Genomic DNA, 17,657 nt, shown 5'->3' with positions numbered 1-17,657 from the left:
CTAATCCCAACAGCTTTACTTTCAATTACCATAGGGCTGATTGGGAGCAATATCGAACATTTATGGAATATAACTTCGATCCAAACATTCCTTTGCAAACCAAAGATGAAATTAATTATGCTCTTGAATCTCTGACTACTTCTATAGTTGAAGCAAGAGCTGCCTCAGTACCAAAATGCGAGGTTAAATTCGATTCAATTATAATAGACGATGATCTTCAGCTCTTGATCCGTCTTAAAAATGTCCGTAGGAGACAATTTCAAAGAACACGCGATCCTGCCATGAAAGTTATCTGGCGGAATTTGCAAAAACAAATTAAAAAGCGATTCTCTGCCCTGAGGAACAAAACTTTTGAAAATAATGTTTCTAAATTAGACCCGAGTTCCAAACCCTTTTGGAAACTCACAAAAATTTTGAAAAAACCTCAAAAGCCAATTCCAGCGCTTAAAGAAGGTGGTAAAATTTTGATCACAAATTTGGAAAAAGCTCAGAAACTTGCTAAGCAATTCGAGAGTTCCCATAATTTCAGTTTGGGTCTTACTAGTCCTATTGAGAATCAGGTTGCTCGGGATTTTCGGAATATTTTCTCTCGGGAAAATATTTTTGATGATTCCTGGGGGACTGATTTGGACGAAGTAAGGTCTATAACTAAAAAGTTTCAAAATATGAAAGCTCCAGGTGATGATGGAATTTTCTGTATCCTCATCAAAAAACTCCCAGAGAGTACCTTGTCTTTCCTGGTAAAATTATTTAACAGATGTTTCCATTTGGCATACTTTCCTGATAAATGGAAAAATGCAAAAGTTGTTCCAATTTTGAAGCCGGATAAAAATCCAGCTGAAGCTTCTAGCTACCGTCCAATAAGTTTGCTTTCTTCAATAAGTAAACTTTTTGAAAAAATAATTTTGAATAGAATGATGCTTCACATCAATACGAACTCAATTTTTGCAGATGAGCAGTTTGGATTTCGCCATGGGCATTCAACTACTCATCAACTCTTGAGAGTTACCAATTTAATTCGTTCAAACAAATCTGAAGGCCACTCGACTGGAGTTGCTCTTCTAGACATAGAAAAAGCATTCGACAGTGTTTGGCATGAAGGTTTGATTGCTAAATTGAAAAAGTTTAATTTTCCACTTTATATTATTAAATTAGTTCAAAATTATTTAACTGACAGAACTCTGCAGGTAAATTATCAAAATTCCAAATCTAATCGACTACCTGTTAGAGCAGGAGTTCCTCAGGGTAGCATTCTTGGGCCTATATTGTATAACATTTTCACTTCGAACCTCCCTGATTTGCCTCAGGGTTGCCACAAATCTTTGTTCGCTGATGACACAGGCATTTCCGCTAAAGGAAGAAGTCTTCGTGTTATTTGCAGCAGACTTCAGAAAAGTTTAGATATTTTCTCTTCTTATTTACAAAAATGGAAGATTTCTTCCAACGCTTCCAAAACTCAACTTATAATATTTCCACACAAGCCTAGAGCTTCCTTTTTGAAACCTAGTAGTAGTCACATAGTCACTATGAACGGAGTTCCAATTTCCTGGTCAAACCAAGTGAAATATCTTGGATTAATACTTGACCATAATTTAACTTTTAAAGATCACATTGAGGGCATTCAAGCCAAATGTAACAAATATATAAAATGTTTGTATCCTCTTATTAACAGGAAATCCAAACTTTGCCTGACGAATAAACTTCTAATATTTAAACAAGTTTTTAGACCGGCCATGCTTTACGCTGTACCAATATGGTCTAGTTGTTGCACTACCAGGAAAAAAGCACTTCAAAGGATTCAGAACAAAATTCTGAAGATGATTTTGAAGTTGCCTCCCTGGTACAGTACTACCGAAGTACATAGAATTTCGAATGTTGAGACTTTAGCACAAATGTCCAACAAAATAATTAATAATTTCCGGCAAAAATCGTTACAATCCTCAATTGCAACGATTAATTCCCTATATACTTAGATAAGATTTAGTTTTAGTTATTTAGTTTTAAGCTATCAATTGTTATACTGACATGCAGGTTTAAAAAAACCTGTTTAAAATACTGAATTGCCAAGACAGGAACAATGTAAAAACACTTAGATATATATCATAACAATTAAGGCTGGTAAGTTACTGTAGTAACTGGAGCACCTAGGTTAAAAATGAAATGTAATTTATTTTGAATTTGGAACAAATAAAGAGTTAAAAAAAAAAACGAAGAAAATAAAATAATTGCAATATTAAATTTAAATAATGACATAGTTTGAGAATTTAAAAAATCCCTGAGAACTCCAGGGTTTTCCACAAGGTTGCCAATACTCATTTCAGCTATAAGAATGTTTTTTTTTAATTTATGGAATAATTAGATGCCATGATCATATTTGTGCAAAGAATGTGTTTGACATATTAAACCTGTTTATTTCACTTCATGAGAGTCACAATCAGTAATTTTTCACACACTCACTCACTCACTCACTCACTCACTCACTCACTCACTCACTCACTCACTCACTCACTCACTCACTCACTCACTCACTCACTCACTCAGCGATCATCAAATCGCTGATTGTGACTCATAGAAAGCAAAATTTACAGGTTTTGTGTTTCAAACGCATACTTTGTAACCTCTTCTTGTAAGTTACAAGTAAAACATGCCATCATACCATCTTTTGGTTTTATTATTCAAAAAAATATTGAAGTAATGAAATTGGGTTGTTAGCGGAATGCTAAATAAAACAGCAAAAGGGTTTATCTTCCATTTAATTCCACTTAATTAATTTTTGTATCCATGACAGATACGTATTTCGACTACAATGTGCAATGATGCAATGATGAAGGCTGCACATTGTAGTCGAAATACGTATCTGTCATGGATACAAAAATTAATTAAGTGGAATTAAATGGAAGATAAACCCTTTTGCTGTTTTAAAAAAATATTATTTTAACTGAAATGAGTATTTGCAACCTTGGTTTTCCTAAGAAGTAGATTTCCTGTTAATGCAGAGAGGAGATTCAATCAGAGCAATAGGGTGATTCTGAATACGTTTTGTCCAAAATTTATCGAGCTCACTACTGGGAAAAAAAGCCGATGATCAAAACGATGATGATGAAATAAAATTTGTGCCTATATTGTAATCCGTTTTTAGTAAATAATTAAGTAAATAAATCTTGGTTAAGAACCTTTTCAAAAATTATGCAGCTTTGCTCAAGAAACCCTATATATATATATCTCTTTATTTTGACATTCTGGAGCTATTTTTCTGTTTTTATTAGGGTGCCCCTAATAACAACAGTTTTTGCATTCTAACTTATTTGTTGTTCATTTAAGCATAAATGAGTAAAAGAAGAATTGTAGAACTAGCTACAACCTACATTTTTGCTCAAGACAGCAAGTTGCTTTGTTGAGAGTTACACTAAATTTTCGAATTAATTTTTGGTATTTTTGAAGATAATTGACTCAATTTTAAAAGAAGTTTATATCGTAGCTTTTTCCGCATAGAATTTTTACGACCTTTCAATTGCTGTATCAAGAATATAATTATCTTTCTAACTACATGAGATATCGACATTTGAAGACTGTATGTTTTTTAGATTAAAATTACCCATAATTTTTTAAATTTTAATGTATACCCAAATGCGAAGATGCACATCATAAATTTTCCTACAACTTGTCTGAAGATCACACTTCTTCGTAACATTAGAAACAAAAAAGTTAGAATAAAAACTGTTTTTAGGGACACCCTAACGCAACGCAGAAAAATAGCTCTAGTATGGTCAGATGAAGCACTAGAAAAATTGTTTCTTCAGCAAAGTTGCTTGAAATATTTTTGTACGACTTTGTTGAAAAATTACACCACCTATAACTTCAAACAAAAAAGTTAGATTTCTGATTTAAGAAAAACTGAAGAACACCCTAATCATCATGTTTAGGCCCATTTCAATATAAAAAAAACTTCTCCGAAGACACTAACCCTTTCAAATGAATAGCAACAGAGTAAATAATGTTTTCCTGCTAAATTTCCGTTTTGGAGCACTGCTCCCGGAGGTTTTGAAAATTGCTCCCAGCAGTGTGAAAATTGAACAGAAGTTGAAATTGAGCGAAGGGCCATAATGCGACAATACTAATCAAATGCCTAGCTCACTTGATGCGTGAGGGGTTTTGGGGTATTTCCTTAAATCCACTGCTGATGAGTAGTTGATTGAGCATGATCATAATATATCAGCAGCTTGAACCATTAATAACTTAAGCACCTTAAATTTAAACGAAAAATGGTATTGGACAAAGTTGTAGCAGAGGTAAAGCTATCAATTTCATATACAGTAATTCCAAATCTTTCTCGTTCATCTCCAAGATGGATGTTTAAGGTATACATTGGTGCAATAAGACCACTGAAAAAGCGTATGGGCTTCGTAGAACATTAGAAAAGATTTTCAAAAAGTGGGCTGATTAAATCGGGTTAAATTTTGAATTGGTTGAGTTTTTTCGATACGTCATTTGGCGTGAAACTGCTCTTCATACATCATTTCGATTAAAAGATACGTTTTCATGCTATGATTTATTGAAAAATATCAAATACACCATTTGGAGAACGGAAGCGCGAGTCAAGATGGCCTAATTCCAGCTGCCCATAGTAAACAATAGAGTTCTCCAGATGCACAAAAGTGTACGTGAGACCACGCACTACCTTTTTAAGTAGTTGTGATATCGCGATACCTTTTTGGTTCTTCTTCTAATTCATTTCTATATATGGATGTTGGATTTTAGTGTTCGTGAGATTGCGCTTGGAGATCTCTATAGAGTTCTCTACCACCGTTAGTATTAGTGAGCAGTTTCACTAATACAAGCGTTTTACTGGTTGAAAATTAAAAAAACAAACCGCTGTCATGACGAACACTTTGACAGCTGATTTCGTGGTTGAAAATAATAAACAAATCGATTTTACTCGGCTACACTAGCAACGTTGTATTAGAGAAATCTTACGACAAGAAGTCAATTATGTAAAGTTTCATCGAACTCGGAGGGGATAGAACCTGAAATTTGACGTACAGTCAACTTTCGCTCGTTGGGCTAAGCCCGTAGCTCACTTAGCTTTCGTTAGTTGGGCTGAGCTGTCAAGCTGAAAATTGGTTGAGGGATACACCGATTGTTTATTATCATCACAATCCTTTAGCAACTTTCCAAATTGTTCACACATGAGCCCCTCGAAAATGAATCATCACTGTCAGAAATGACGTTTGACTTCAATTTAGGTTGGCTAAAGCCCAACTAACGGGAGCCCAACTTAAACGTAACCCACTTAAACATAGCCCAACGAGCGAAACACGACGTATTTGCTATTTGACACGAATTTGTCACACTCTTCTTTCTAGGAAGAGTAAAAAGGTTCCCATTTCACTGATTATCTTATTACAATGCTCGTCAACTGACCAGACGGCATGGCTGTCAGTGACTGCAATCCATCCATTCATTCACAGACCGACTTCGATGATTGATTGCCATCGCACGTTTCGATATCTGAACTGTTATCACTGCGGTGGCGGCTACCGCTTAACTTACTGTTGGATTAAATATGTACTAGGAAGTGCAAGTCCATCGGTCGCTCAAGAAAATCCCCATGCTGTATACAATTTTGTCAACAAAACTAATTAAATAAAACAAGCGCCACCACCCCGTGCCACTGCTGCTGCAGGTGAGACAAATTGTGCATTGTGCAACCCACCAATCGCACAAGAATGCAGTTTGCGCCGCGTGGACTCGATTAGCACCGTACACTTGAACCCTCTAAGCCTTTTGTGCACTGCTGTAGCTCCATAATGATTAGCAACCACGTAAAGCCCCGAAATAGATTCACAATAGGATCGCGCTCCCGGTATGGAATTCGTTCATCACGCGCCTGTTTACTACTCACTTTAACACGTCCATTGTATGTTCGTTCAATGAGCACGAGCTATACGCGCCCCCTCTCCGCCTCTGATTTCCCTTGTGGAGAATTTTGTGAACCGTGACATAAGGTTGAGTATTCACAAGTTCGCAAGCTTGTTTCGCTGTATTCAAGGCTGGTTAAGAAATGATAACTATGTATCATTATGACGTCTTGATTCGGGCGAATGCAAACAAGAAGAATGGCTTTTCTATTGAAGTTAGTATTATGTACTAAAGAGGGGTGGTGGATTCCACGAGTAATGCCACAGAAGACAGACGCCAGCAAAGGGCATTGGCTGGGGATGTTGTGAATTTAATGGAAGAGAAAAAACGAATGTTGATTGCCACGTTGGAATTGACAACAGTGACGATGCGCGAAGATGCTTCTATGGCGGAAGGGGGCAAATGGGGACGCAATGTCGGGTGTCAATTCCACGCGAACGATGATAGGGGGGCTTTTGCACTGATACAAATTTAAAATTACCGGGAATTAAAAAAAAAACTTAAATGCTGACCGTGAAAATTCAGAATGTCATGTTACCATAGCAGATGATAAAAATTCACCCACTCAGGTTCAAATTTCACACAAACAAACAAAAAGAAAAACTCTTCTCGCACAATGACGAACCCATTTGTTCACCAAAGTAACGGTGCTGCGACACATAAATCGTGCCGAAAGTCGAGCTCAAGCAAGTCAGAAAAAAAATTAAATTTTCAATGTTTCCTCCCTCGGCCAATCCGTTTCGGACAACAAGGAGCGCAGACACGAAAAAGCAGAGCACTGCTCAGCCATGAACTGTGAAACTGCTCGCTGAAAATAATCAATCCCTCAACTCCTCGATCCCAGTGAACGGAGAAAAACCCATGTGTATCTTTAAAAGAAGAATAAATAGAAGAGAGAGTGTATTGTAAAAGATTTCCTCGATCATCGTCGGCGCTGTCGGCGCATTCGCTGAATTGAAACACCACAACAGTGTGCCTTCTTAGCAAAACTCATTCAAAATTGCGTACGGACTAAGATATGGACCAGAGGTGATGATCCAGTCCACTCTTTGATGAGATGGGCAGATTTGTTTGAATTTGGTTTGCCCGCCCCTCTAAGCAAGTGCATGCAGCGAATGTGTGATGAACTGTACTTTTAACTGGATGTCGTGGTTTTGCTACTTTCTCTCTCTCTCTCTTTCTATTGCTCGATGTACACTGTTACAAATTTGTATATTTCTATTTTTGCAGCTGTCAGTTTTCCTATGTTGCATGATCCTGTGATAACTAACTGTGATTTTTTTCTGTGTGACAACCCTAAGACTAACCAAAAAAAAAAATCAAAACTGAAGATACGATTCTGAACCGAAGCTTTCATTGAATTTAAGACAATCAGTATTACAATCCTGCAACTCAATGCTCAATCAGTGAAACTTTGAAGCCAAAAGTACAAATACTCGCACGCACACCAAAAACCAAAACAAAAAAGAAATTCTACACACACACACAGCGGCCTCAGCAACCCCCCTAGCGGCTGCAGCTAGTACTATTACCAAACCATCAACCGCCCCACCACCAAACAACCTTCATCATGCCTGCCAAAAACAAGCACAAGAATGTCGTGTTCAAGCAGCTCAAATTCAATGAAGACGAGGAGACGAAAGATTTGCAACAGAACGGCTGCTCCACGAAAAAGCTCACGCCTAACTACTCTATTATCTCTCTCAGTCAGGTGACGGAGGCATCGCTCGAGATATGGCGCACACTACCGGCCGCGATCCGGCAGGATCCCAGCCTGGCCTCATTCCGGCAGGAGCACGAGCGGTTACATGGTGAGTATCCTTTCTCTTCTGTTCGTTAGAGTAAGTAGATGTATTTCAAGCAACAGATGATTTCTCTATGTCAAACACCATGCGTCTCCGTGGAGCGCGAATGGCAGAGCAGAGGCTCCGAAGCTTTTCGTCTCCACAGAGTCGCAAAGAGAGTGAGAAGACAAGCTTAATTAAATAAACCGTGCCAAAAACGAACGGTTTTGTGGTTTTGTTGCCAAAATAGAACGGATACTGTATTCTAACAATATCAGATTATGCTCTGATAGCAGAATAAGCAATTAACATGTTAAAGCATACAACTTACCAATAACATAATATGATATTGATAGTAAAATGTTATATTATTTTGCTCTGGTTTTGCTATTTCCCTCTACCCGGGTAGAAGCGTTAGGAGCCTATTTTTGTGAATGGAGACTGTTTCCACTATAACTATTATTCATGAAAAAGATTAGAAATTCAAAATTTATCAACTAAAAAAATAATTCAACATCCAAAATCCAACGGCGCCGGTGGTGTAGTGGTAAGCGTGATTACCTCTCACCCCAGCAGGCCTGGGTTCAATCCCAGTCGGCGCCGCCGGGATGTTCTGAGGCATAACATCTCTGATCACGCTATCCTTCGGAAGGGAAGTAAAGCCGTTGGTCCCCGGTTCATGAGTTTGATGGGTCGATAGGTAGGGTCCAGGTGTGGGAGCTGCCTTCCTGGCACGTCGGTAGCATTGGTGCTCAGCACGGAAAACAAGATCGACGGAAAAAAACAAACCAAAGGAAAAAAAAAAAAAATCCAAAATCCAACATTGAAAGTAGAAAAACACGTTTGAAATGATTAATTCAGGAATCATCAAAAGAGACTCCCCTATTGACGCATTTCGCGCCAAATCGTATTCGGAGCTGAAAGCACCCTCTCAGATTTCAATGAAACTTTCTGGATGTGTGGACCTTGACTAAATATGCCACTTTGCATACTTAGTTTTTCCAAAATTTATCTAGACTTACATTTGAGAAGGGCCAAACTTTTTCTGTCGATTTTTTTCAAAAAAATATTATGGAAAAATTACAACTCGTACAAATATGTGTTGTATGGATGACTTTTAGGAAATTCTCCAAGTTATCATCTACGGATTGATGGCCGCTCATTGATGGACCTGGATCATCACTATGCTGCTGCTCACTAGTTGACGGTTGGATATTTACTTCATTTCCCACCGATCGGCGTTTTTTCATAACTGGACTTCTATTATAAGATATCACGCTACGGCATGATTCACAAATGCTCATCGTTTCATCAATTTCGTGGTTATATCCCATAGAATGTATTTTTTTCTACCATCGTTGACGATATGGCCCGTAACTTATTTCGGTTGCATCTCGGATTATTTATATTTGCACAACATTTCAATCCTTTGAGCCTTAATTTACTACTTTGGTCCATGATAATAATTTTACTACAACTTGTCTTCACAACTTTCGTTATCAGATTGACTGCTGCTTGTATGAAATCAACCTTAGTTTTATAGTGCTCATAGGTAGAATGAAGTGGTAGGTATATAATGTTAATGGTTGAGGTATAAATAACAGAAGGGCATATAGAATTATGATGCGATACGTTGACTTCCCAAATCGTTGTTGATTCCAAAGAAAATCTCAATTTAAATTTTATTCATACCTAATTCTTTATGGATACTTTGAGCTAAGAATTCTAAGTTGCTATAGGAGTATCGGATTTTGCCTCAGTAGTAGACAATATAATCAATTATATTATTTTCTAATGATATAAGCCCTTTTCATATGGAATTCTCGATTAATCCAAGTTATAAGTTGCTGATTAGACAAATATGAATCACAAATGGAGCTTCATTGGGTTCTGAGATGATTTTGAGCTTCACTGGTTTAGTTTTGTGTAAAAATGGTACGTTAAAAAATCAGTTCAGACATGAAAAAGTTTTTGTAAGAAAAACTTTTTTTCCTTGAAAGTGCCCATCTCGCGATGTATCGACGGATGGTAGTAAACATAGTTACCTATCTTGAGGCAAAGCTTCATCCAAATCAAACAAGGCCATTTTTTAAATTGACTTTAAATTTTTTAAATCTATTTTTTTCAGTGTAGGTTTCAAATGAAATTTTTTTTTCAGTATTTTTTTTTCGATAATTTGGTCAATTTCCTAAAAGCAATCAATGCGACATATTTTTGTTGGAGTTGTCATTTTTCCATAATATTTTTTTGAAAAAAATCGGCAGAAAAAGTTTGGCCCTTCTCAAATATTAGTCTAGATAAATTTTGGAAAAACTGAGTATGCAAAAGTGCTTATTTAGTCAAAGTCTACACATCTAGAAAATTTTATTGGAATCTGAGAGGGTGCTGCCAGCTTCGATTCAATTTGGCGCGAAATGCGTCTATTGCACTGCTTTGGCTCCGTAAAGATTTATAAATACTGTTAATCCTTTTAAAATTAACGGTTTGAAATTTTGTAATTGAATCTAGATTCATAAATTTCAATTCTAAACTAGATAGTGTTAATGTTCCTCATGTTGGCCTAGGTATCTGTAATATTGGGCCCATGTAACAATTTCGAAGGAAAGTATTTTTTAACAATTGTAACCAAAAATGTTCCTTTTGTTTTGGCCAGAATACACATTGTCCAAAGAATAAAAATAATTTTTATCGACGTGCCTTCTTTAGATCCATAGGTCACCATTAGAGTCATTTCCGCTATTTGAATTTCATATGAAAATATTTTGATTGACCATTTTAATTTGAAAAATAAAGCACCCAAATTAGAAATAAATCAAAATAGAACATTAAAAGTTAAAAAAATAAATAAAAGTGAAAAAAAATATTTTCGAGAGGGGTCATCCATAAATTATGTGAGTCTATGAGTGATTATTATACCCCTCTCACTCCATGTAATACAATGTTTAAGATTTTAAGTCAACCCTCCTCCTCCCTAAAATGTAGTAAGTAAATAAGTAAGAATACAAAATTTGCATAAAATTATTGATTATTGAGTTGAGAAATTTTTAAATCAATTGATCACTTTTTCGTATGCTCATTCAATGAATGTTCAGGTTTTCACGGCATAAAAACAGCTAAGATCAAATTATAATCTTAGTTGGTGGTTGAACAAATGTTTATTGATTTATTGCTATAGTTTTGGTCTTTATTGGAAGAGTCTGTATGATGTTAGATTTATTTTAGTAAAACGCTCGATTTTCAACTTTTTACCTAGTGGCCAAATTTTAGTAAAATTAGTGGCATATGAATGATCTTTATTACGACTAAAAATGAGCAAAATTTCATGAAGATATATTCATTTTATTTCAAGTAAATTAGGTTTTTCAATAAAAAGGCGTTTTTTTATAAATTGTTTTACCTTTTTTTTATGCTCAATACTGAGCCAATGAGGTTTCAATGGATATTATTCAGGGATTGGGAGGCATTTAAATTATATATGAATGAATGTCTGCACGGGGGAAGGTGGTTCTAATTCTCTGTAAAACGATCTGCGTAGTTTATGGACAGTCCCAAAACAGCTGTCAGACTATCAGCCAGTTTCATATACAGGGTGCGTGACGAATTTTTGCAGTAAATGACATATTTGAGAAAAATTACACCAGTTAGCTATTCTAGCAATGAATGTTATGTGATTTATTTTCTTTCGCAAAATATGGAAGTTGTAACTAATTTTATTCAAAAAAAATCGCCTTCCCTTTCGACGACTGTAGCTAGACGCTTCCGGAAACTGCCATATGCACGTTTGACAATGTTTTAATCCATAGATGTCATCACTACCTTGATTTTAGCTTTTAGAGACTTAAGTGTGGTGTTAGGGGTTCTATTGGTATTCCGTTCGACGATGCCCCGTACAAAATAATCCAACGGATTGATATCGGGACTGCTTGGGGGCCAAATTTCTTTCTCCCAAAATTCCGAAATATTTTCCGCAAGCCATTTCTGTGTTTTATTAGCAGTATGAGCAGGTTCTCCGTATTATCACTTTCCTAGGCCTTTTTTTATATTAAACACTGTTCTTTCAGACACATTTATCCACCGAATTATTTCTATTACGCTTACTTCGGCGTGCAACAAAGCGACAGCGGCTGACCGATTGCTCTTTTGTTTCGACATCTTTACGTTTACTCAACACTATTTGTTTACATTTTACACCTAACAGTATGAGCAATTCAGTGCTGCCAAATATATCTAAATCATGATCCGCAAGCATGAGAAATTACTATTTGAAATTTACTGCAAAAATTCGTCACGATTGAAGGAAACCTCACTCGGAGAGGGACATAAACAATTACTTATGTTTCTGAAATTCTGTTGATATCAACTTCGGATCTGTCGGATTCTGTTTAGTTATATTATGCCATATGTATTAGGTACATCTCAAATCGGCTTGTAGGTGGTCATATGGCTCAATGAATTTTGTTTTGAGTGCCATTGACCATTAGAGTGATGCAAAACTTGAAATTTTCGCTCCACAGTACTTAAACGATTCCAAATCGGATCCTGACTAACCTCTCAAAATTTGAACCCATATGGTGAGAAACTGAGATGGCGCAAACCATTTGAAGTTTGTATGGGAATTACTATGGTAAAACCAAGATTTTTGTTCATGTCTATCTAATAATTCACCATATCAATCTGCTTCAAAAACTTTCAACTGTACTTGTAGGAAATTTTCCCAGCTACAACTTTGCTGAAAACTACTTTTTCATTAAATGCAAGGATCGAATGTTATCAATGGTTCAATGCGCTGATGTCTTATGATCATGCTCAATCAACTGCTCAGCAGGCAACATTGGTGTTTCTGGGGCGTTGAATAGGACACAAAAATCATGGCTACTATGTCACACTGCCAAATACAGTGTTGCCTACAGAGCAGCTGCTTGATCATGTCATAAGTTCACCAATCTCTTAAATAATTTTCCTGTCTCGTTTTACATAGAAACGATTTTGAGCAAAGTTGTAGCTGAGAAAATTTTCTATAAGAATAGCTATCGAACTGTTTCGCAGATCAATAAGGAAAAAGACTAGAAGGCAATGAACAAAAAGTTGAGATTTCCTATAGTAATTTACATGTTAACTTCAAATGGCTTGTGCGAAGTCTGTTTCTAACCAAATGATTTTTAACTTTGGGAGGCTAATCAGCACCCGATTTGAAACCATTTAAGCACTGTGAAGCGAAAAAGTCAAATTTTGCATCAGTCTATTGACTATATTTCGTTGAGTAGATGTGATTTGATATGGCAATGATAGATAACGAATTTGACCATGTGGAGCCATAATTCGGGATATCTGGAACCGGTTCTATGGTGGCCATAAGGCTCTGTTATTGATTGTTAGAGCTATTGGTAATAGTTTGTCGATTAGATGTGATTTGATATGTCGGTTATCAGAAAAATCAAATTTTACCACGATGAACCATAATATGGAATTCCCGAAACCGGTTCTACGGTGGACATACGGCTATATGGTTTTCGCTTTGAGAGCCGTTGGCCATATTTCGTCGAATATGTGGGATTTGATATGTCACTTGTTATGATTCCGAAAGATAACTAAATTTACCACACGGAACCATAATGCAGAACCGGTTCTAGAGTGGCCATATGGGTGTATGGTTTTCGTTTTCAGAACTGGTTCTACGGTGACCATATGATACCGTGGTTGTTGTTTTGAGTGTCATTGGTCATATTTCGTCGAGTAGATGTGATTTAATATGTCGCTTGATATGGTTATGTATGAGAGATTTAAAATTTGACCATATGGAACCATAATCCGAAATATCTGAAACCGGTTCTACGATGGCCATATGGCTGTACGGTTGTTGTTTTGAGTGCTATCGGTCATATTGCGTCGAATAGATGTGATTTGATAGGTCGCATGATATGGTTATGGTAGATCATAAATTTGACCATATGGAACCATTATCCGGAACACACGGAGCCGATTCCATAGTAGACATGTGGTATTATGATTGTTCTCTATAATTTCCTGGAGTACCACGTAAAAATTATTATGTGGTCGCAATGATAAGTAAAATTGAAAAAAACACTCCCGTGCCAACACATTCTTGAATAGTTATCAAATAGGGAAGCGGCCTGGGGGACGTACTACCCAACAGATGTAAGAATTACTCTCCGGAATTATGTTAAAAAAAATGATTTAATCGGCCATGAAATCTCTATGATACAAAAAAATTTTATTAAAAAGTTTGTCCCGGGCTTTTACGGGTTAAAAATTGACAAAAATCGTTTAACAAGAATTTGTGGCAATTTTGTTTTAACTACGCTTTCTTTCTCAGTTTTGCACAGACAACAATTTCTTAGACCTTTCAAATCGTGTTCTGTATAAAAATTACAAAATATTATACAGAAAGCTCAAAAATTCAGCTAAATGTTCAACCAAATGTTCTTGTTCTACGATTTTCGCAAATTTTGAACTGTCCCAATGTTTTCGATACTTCAAAAACTATAAATGCTGAACAAGGACGTTTTGAATGATTGAAGTTTTGATCACTTTCTTGGAATTTAAACTAAAAATTAAAAAAAAAATTACCGTCTATATTTTATCAAGAAAGACTTTATTTTACTATACAATTTTGTATAACCCGTCATTTCGATTGAAAATGACATTTTCAGGCTACGATTTATTTAAAAAAAGTCAAATACGCCATTTTGAAAATGTTTGCAAGATCCAAAATGGCTGAAATACAGGGTGTTCGAATTTATTCCGCACAAAAAAAATTGTATTGATATGACCTTTATTGACAAGTAAAAAAATCAATATACATTGTTTATTATAGCAATGTGTATAGAAGAAAACAGTCTTATTTGTTCATTTCAAAATGGCCGCCCCGTGCTGAGATAAACGCCTTCAAACGTTTCGGGCAGTTATCCACGATGGCCGCAAGTTCTTCTTCAGATATTTCTTCCCAAACATTTAGAAGAGATGCTTTCAAATGTTCCAGTGATTTATGTGGGGTTCTGCAGGCTCTTGACTCCAAGATAGACCATACCGAATGGTCCATTGGATTCAAATCCGGTGAGTTGGAAGTCCATTCCTCTTTCGCCAAAAAGCTCCGAAAAAGGCGTTCGCTGTGATGCCCAGGGAGCTACTGAGTCAGTCAACAGCTTGCTTCACTTTTACCCCTTTGTCTATGAAGACCAACGGGGTTTTGCCGGTGTGAGTTATTCCAGCCCAAACCATGACGGAACCGGGATGATGACTCCTTGAAATAGTTCCTCGATTTTTAGAAGTATCAGGAAGCAACTGTTGATTATTCTGGTGGTTGCTGCTCGATAGTGAAATTTTTTGCATCGGTAAACAGCATTGGAACTGATGGTGGCCCTCGGACAACCGGTTCAGAAGAACCTTAACATTTTTGAACCGATTTGTTTTCATGGTCTATAGAGATAAACCAGCCTAAGGCTGAAAGTCTCGTTAATAAAGGAAAAAAAAAAAAGTTTTCATGATGTCATTCCAGTAGTGGTTTTTGCAAAGTTTATCTGATTTAAGCTTCAAGTCATCATGAACTATGGCAGCAGCAGAAGAAAGTGATTTCGCCAACTTTCGGATTGTTGAATTTTGTTTGATTCGTCGCTGGATTGTCTCGCGCATTTGTGGAGTCCGAATGGTGCGTTTTTTCCTCTCCTGACGCGGTCCTCTAGCGTTCCAAGCTCCACGAATCGTTTCATTGAGTCACTTACAGTAGATTTCGCCATATTCACCGTCTTTGCAATCTCTGACACAGTTTTTCATTGACGAAAAAGTTTAACAACAGCTTCGCGCAAACTATTCCGCGCAAAACTTTACCAAATTTACTGCGTATAACGACAATAGGTCAAGATATTAAAGCATCTAGCAATGCTTAGTTTAATCCGTTTGGTTCTATAGAGGCATGCTGACAAAGTCTGTACGGATAATTTGCAGACACCCTGTACAGCACAAATGTAAATGATTGACTATAACAAACAATTCTGCAAAATATCATGCAAATCGCAGAAGGTCGAGTCAAAAAATAATTTTGGTTTTCCTATTTGACTTGGTTTGTTACAGGAAAAAATCATAGGATTTTAAGTTCTATTTTTTCTATATCTTTATTAAGGAGACTTTCAGTCCTGGGCTGGTTCGTCTCCGGAGTTTTTAAGTTCTATGAATATAGGTGAATGGAAGATTCTTCCATCCGACTAGGTCCTGCGTGGCAATATATAGCTTTTTCGAAAACTCCTAAAACTTCGGAAAATCCTAAGGTTATCGGAACTTTAGAAACCTAGAATCACGAGAATATTCTTAATTCTTGGTACTATATATAGAAAACTCCAGAGATTCTTGCTCAAGAACTCCAGAGACCCTACTGTAGCAGGCAGAGTTGAGCTTGAAATAATAATTAGTATTTCGTACTACACTCTGTCTGTCAAATCCACAACTTCTGAAATTTCTGGGACTCCAAGAATTTCCGAAATCCTTCAGAGCGTTCCAGTAGTACCCTAATCTCTGATCCTAATCTATTATTTAGCTTCGCAGGCTCCTTAGGTTCCGACAGTTTCTGAAATTTTCGAAGTTTATGAATATAGTGTAAATAGAAGTTCTAGCGCATGATTAATCTGATGCGGTTGAATCCTCTTCCCATCTACGAGAACTCGCTGAGATGTTGGAAAGGTCGGGTTTGTAGCAGGGTTTATTTTGGCAAACGGTACCCTGAATGGGTTCAAATTAAGAACGAATGCGACTAACGAATCTTGAATATGCAGGGGCTTGAGGACCTATAATTTTCTCCTTAAATAGCAAAAACGGTAACAATTCAAATCCTGCACTGACGACGACGACGACGACCAATTTCACTATGCATTGCTTCCACATTCTTACTATGATGGTACCTGGGTTTGATTCCATGATTGGCTGCTCACTAATCAAAAATGGCTGTCAAAGGCCATTATATTACAACACACAACTTATGATCAAATTGGTGCTATAACCATTCAAATCCGACGACGGCAACTGCATCCGTAAATCATGACGAGCAAGCAATGTCAGCATAAGTAGAGAGCATGAACACTGATAGCTGAGTCTGATGAACCAGTACTTTCAAGATCGTTATTAGTGCTGCCAAAGTTCTAACGATCATACGGGAGAGAAATGTTATTTCCGAGGTAAACCGAGTATACCTCTGCAACTGCTCACTCAAAAAAAGTTTTTGTTAGTAGGAAGTATGAATTTGACCTGAATTCTCTTTGGAAAGTAACGGGATCTTAAAACGCATGCTAAGTAAATGATGCGAGGATTTGACCCTATCAACTCCTGTATCTTCTACTAAGTATGCAAAAACGGTTTTCACTATACAACCGAGCCTCTTACATCGAAACAAACCAACTGCTACCGACGATCACTCAGGGACGCATGAAGCTATGAAAAAACAGTTAGTATAAGTCAACTTTTCCATAAAAAAAAAACTAAATCTAATTGGAAAAGTACCAAGCCTGTATGTTCGATCGCGATCGTGGCATCTATGTTTTCCCTCAAAACGAATCATGTCTCAACAAAAAACAAAAACATAACTCATCACACATACTTAACCGTACCAACCGAACAATAGATTACGTATGATCGAGGTTATCCCGACAGGTAGCAAAAGGGAATCAATAACAGTTATAATAAATTTATTAAAATATTTATCAACTGGAATAAACTTACCAAATTTATCCATGATCAATGGTGCGGATTTAAACACTATATGAATTAAAATTGCACCACCTCGTTCATACCGAATATAAGAAGACTGTAAAGTCTTCCATTTTTTCAAACGACTGGCATGAGACAGACACAATCGCGTCATCTGTCGCTCAAAGGTAAATGATCCGAGTGATTTGGATAGCAAAGGTTCCATCCTCAGAAGAAAGGTTTGTGCATTTGCTCATTTTTCTA

At 36.7% G+C, this 17,657-nt stretch overlaps 1 protein-coding gene across 6 annotated transcripts in view; it reads left to right on the top strand.

Moving 5' to 3' along the window:
* LOC135705692 (P protein-like) overlaps positions 1–17,657 on the top strand; it is a 313,738-nt gene that overhangs the window by 262,960 nt on the left and 33,121 nt on the right. For 4 of the 6 annotated variants that reach the window (XM_065227486.1, XM_065227488.1, XM_065227487.1 and 1 more), the window contains one exon: positions 7,627–7,730. In XM_065227486.1, the coding sequence (XP_065083558.1) occupies positions 7,627–7,730 (104 nt within the window). Of the gene's footprint in view, positions 1–6,671; positions 6,949–7,120; positions 7,731–17,657 lie in introns of those variants that run through there. The other 2 variants (XM_065227490.1, XM_065227485.1) reach the window with 2 other exon arrangements.

This window comes from Ochlerotatus camptorhynchus, unplaced genomic scaffold (assembly GCF_037179485.1).
Source record: "Ochlerotatus camptorhynchus isolate MF236.1 unplaced genomic scaffold, CSIRO-AGI_Acam_v1.1 ptg000274l, whole genome shotgun sequence".
NCBI lineage: Eukaryota > Metazoa > Arthropoda > Insecta > Diptera > Culicidae > Ochlerotatus > Ochlerotatus camptorhynchus.
This window is presented reverse-complemented; position numbering and strand designations above follow the sequence as displayed.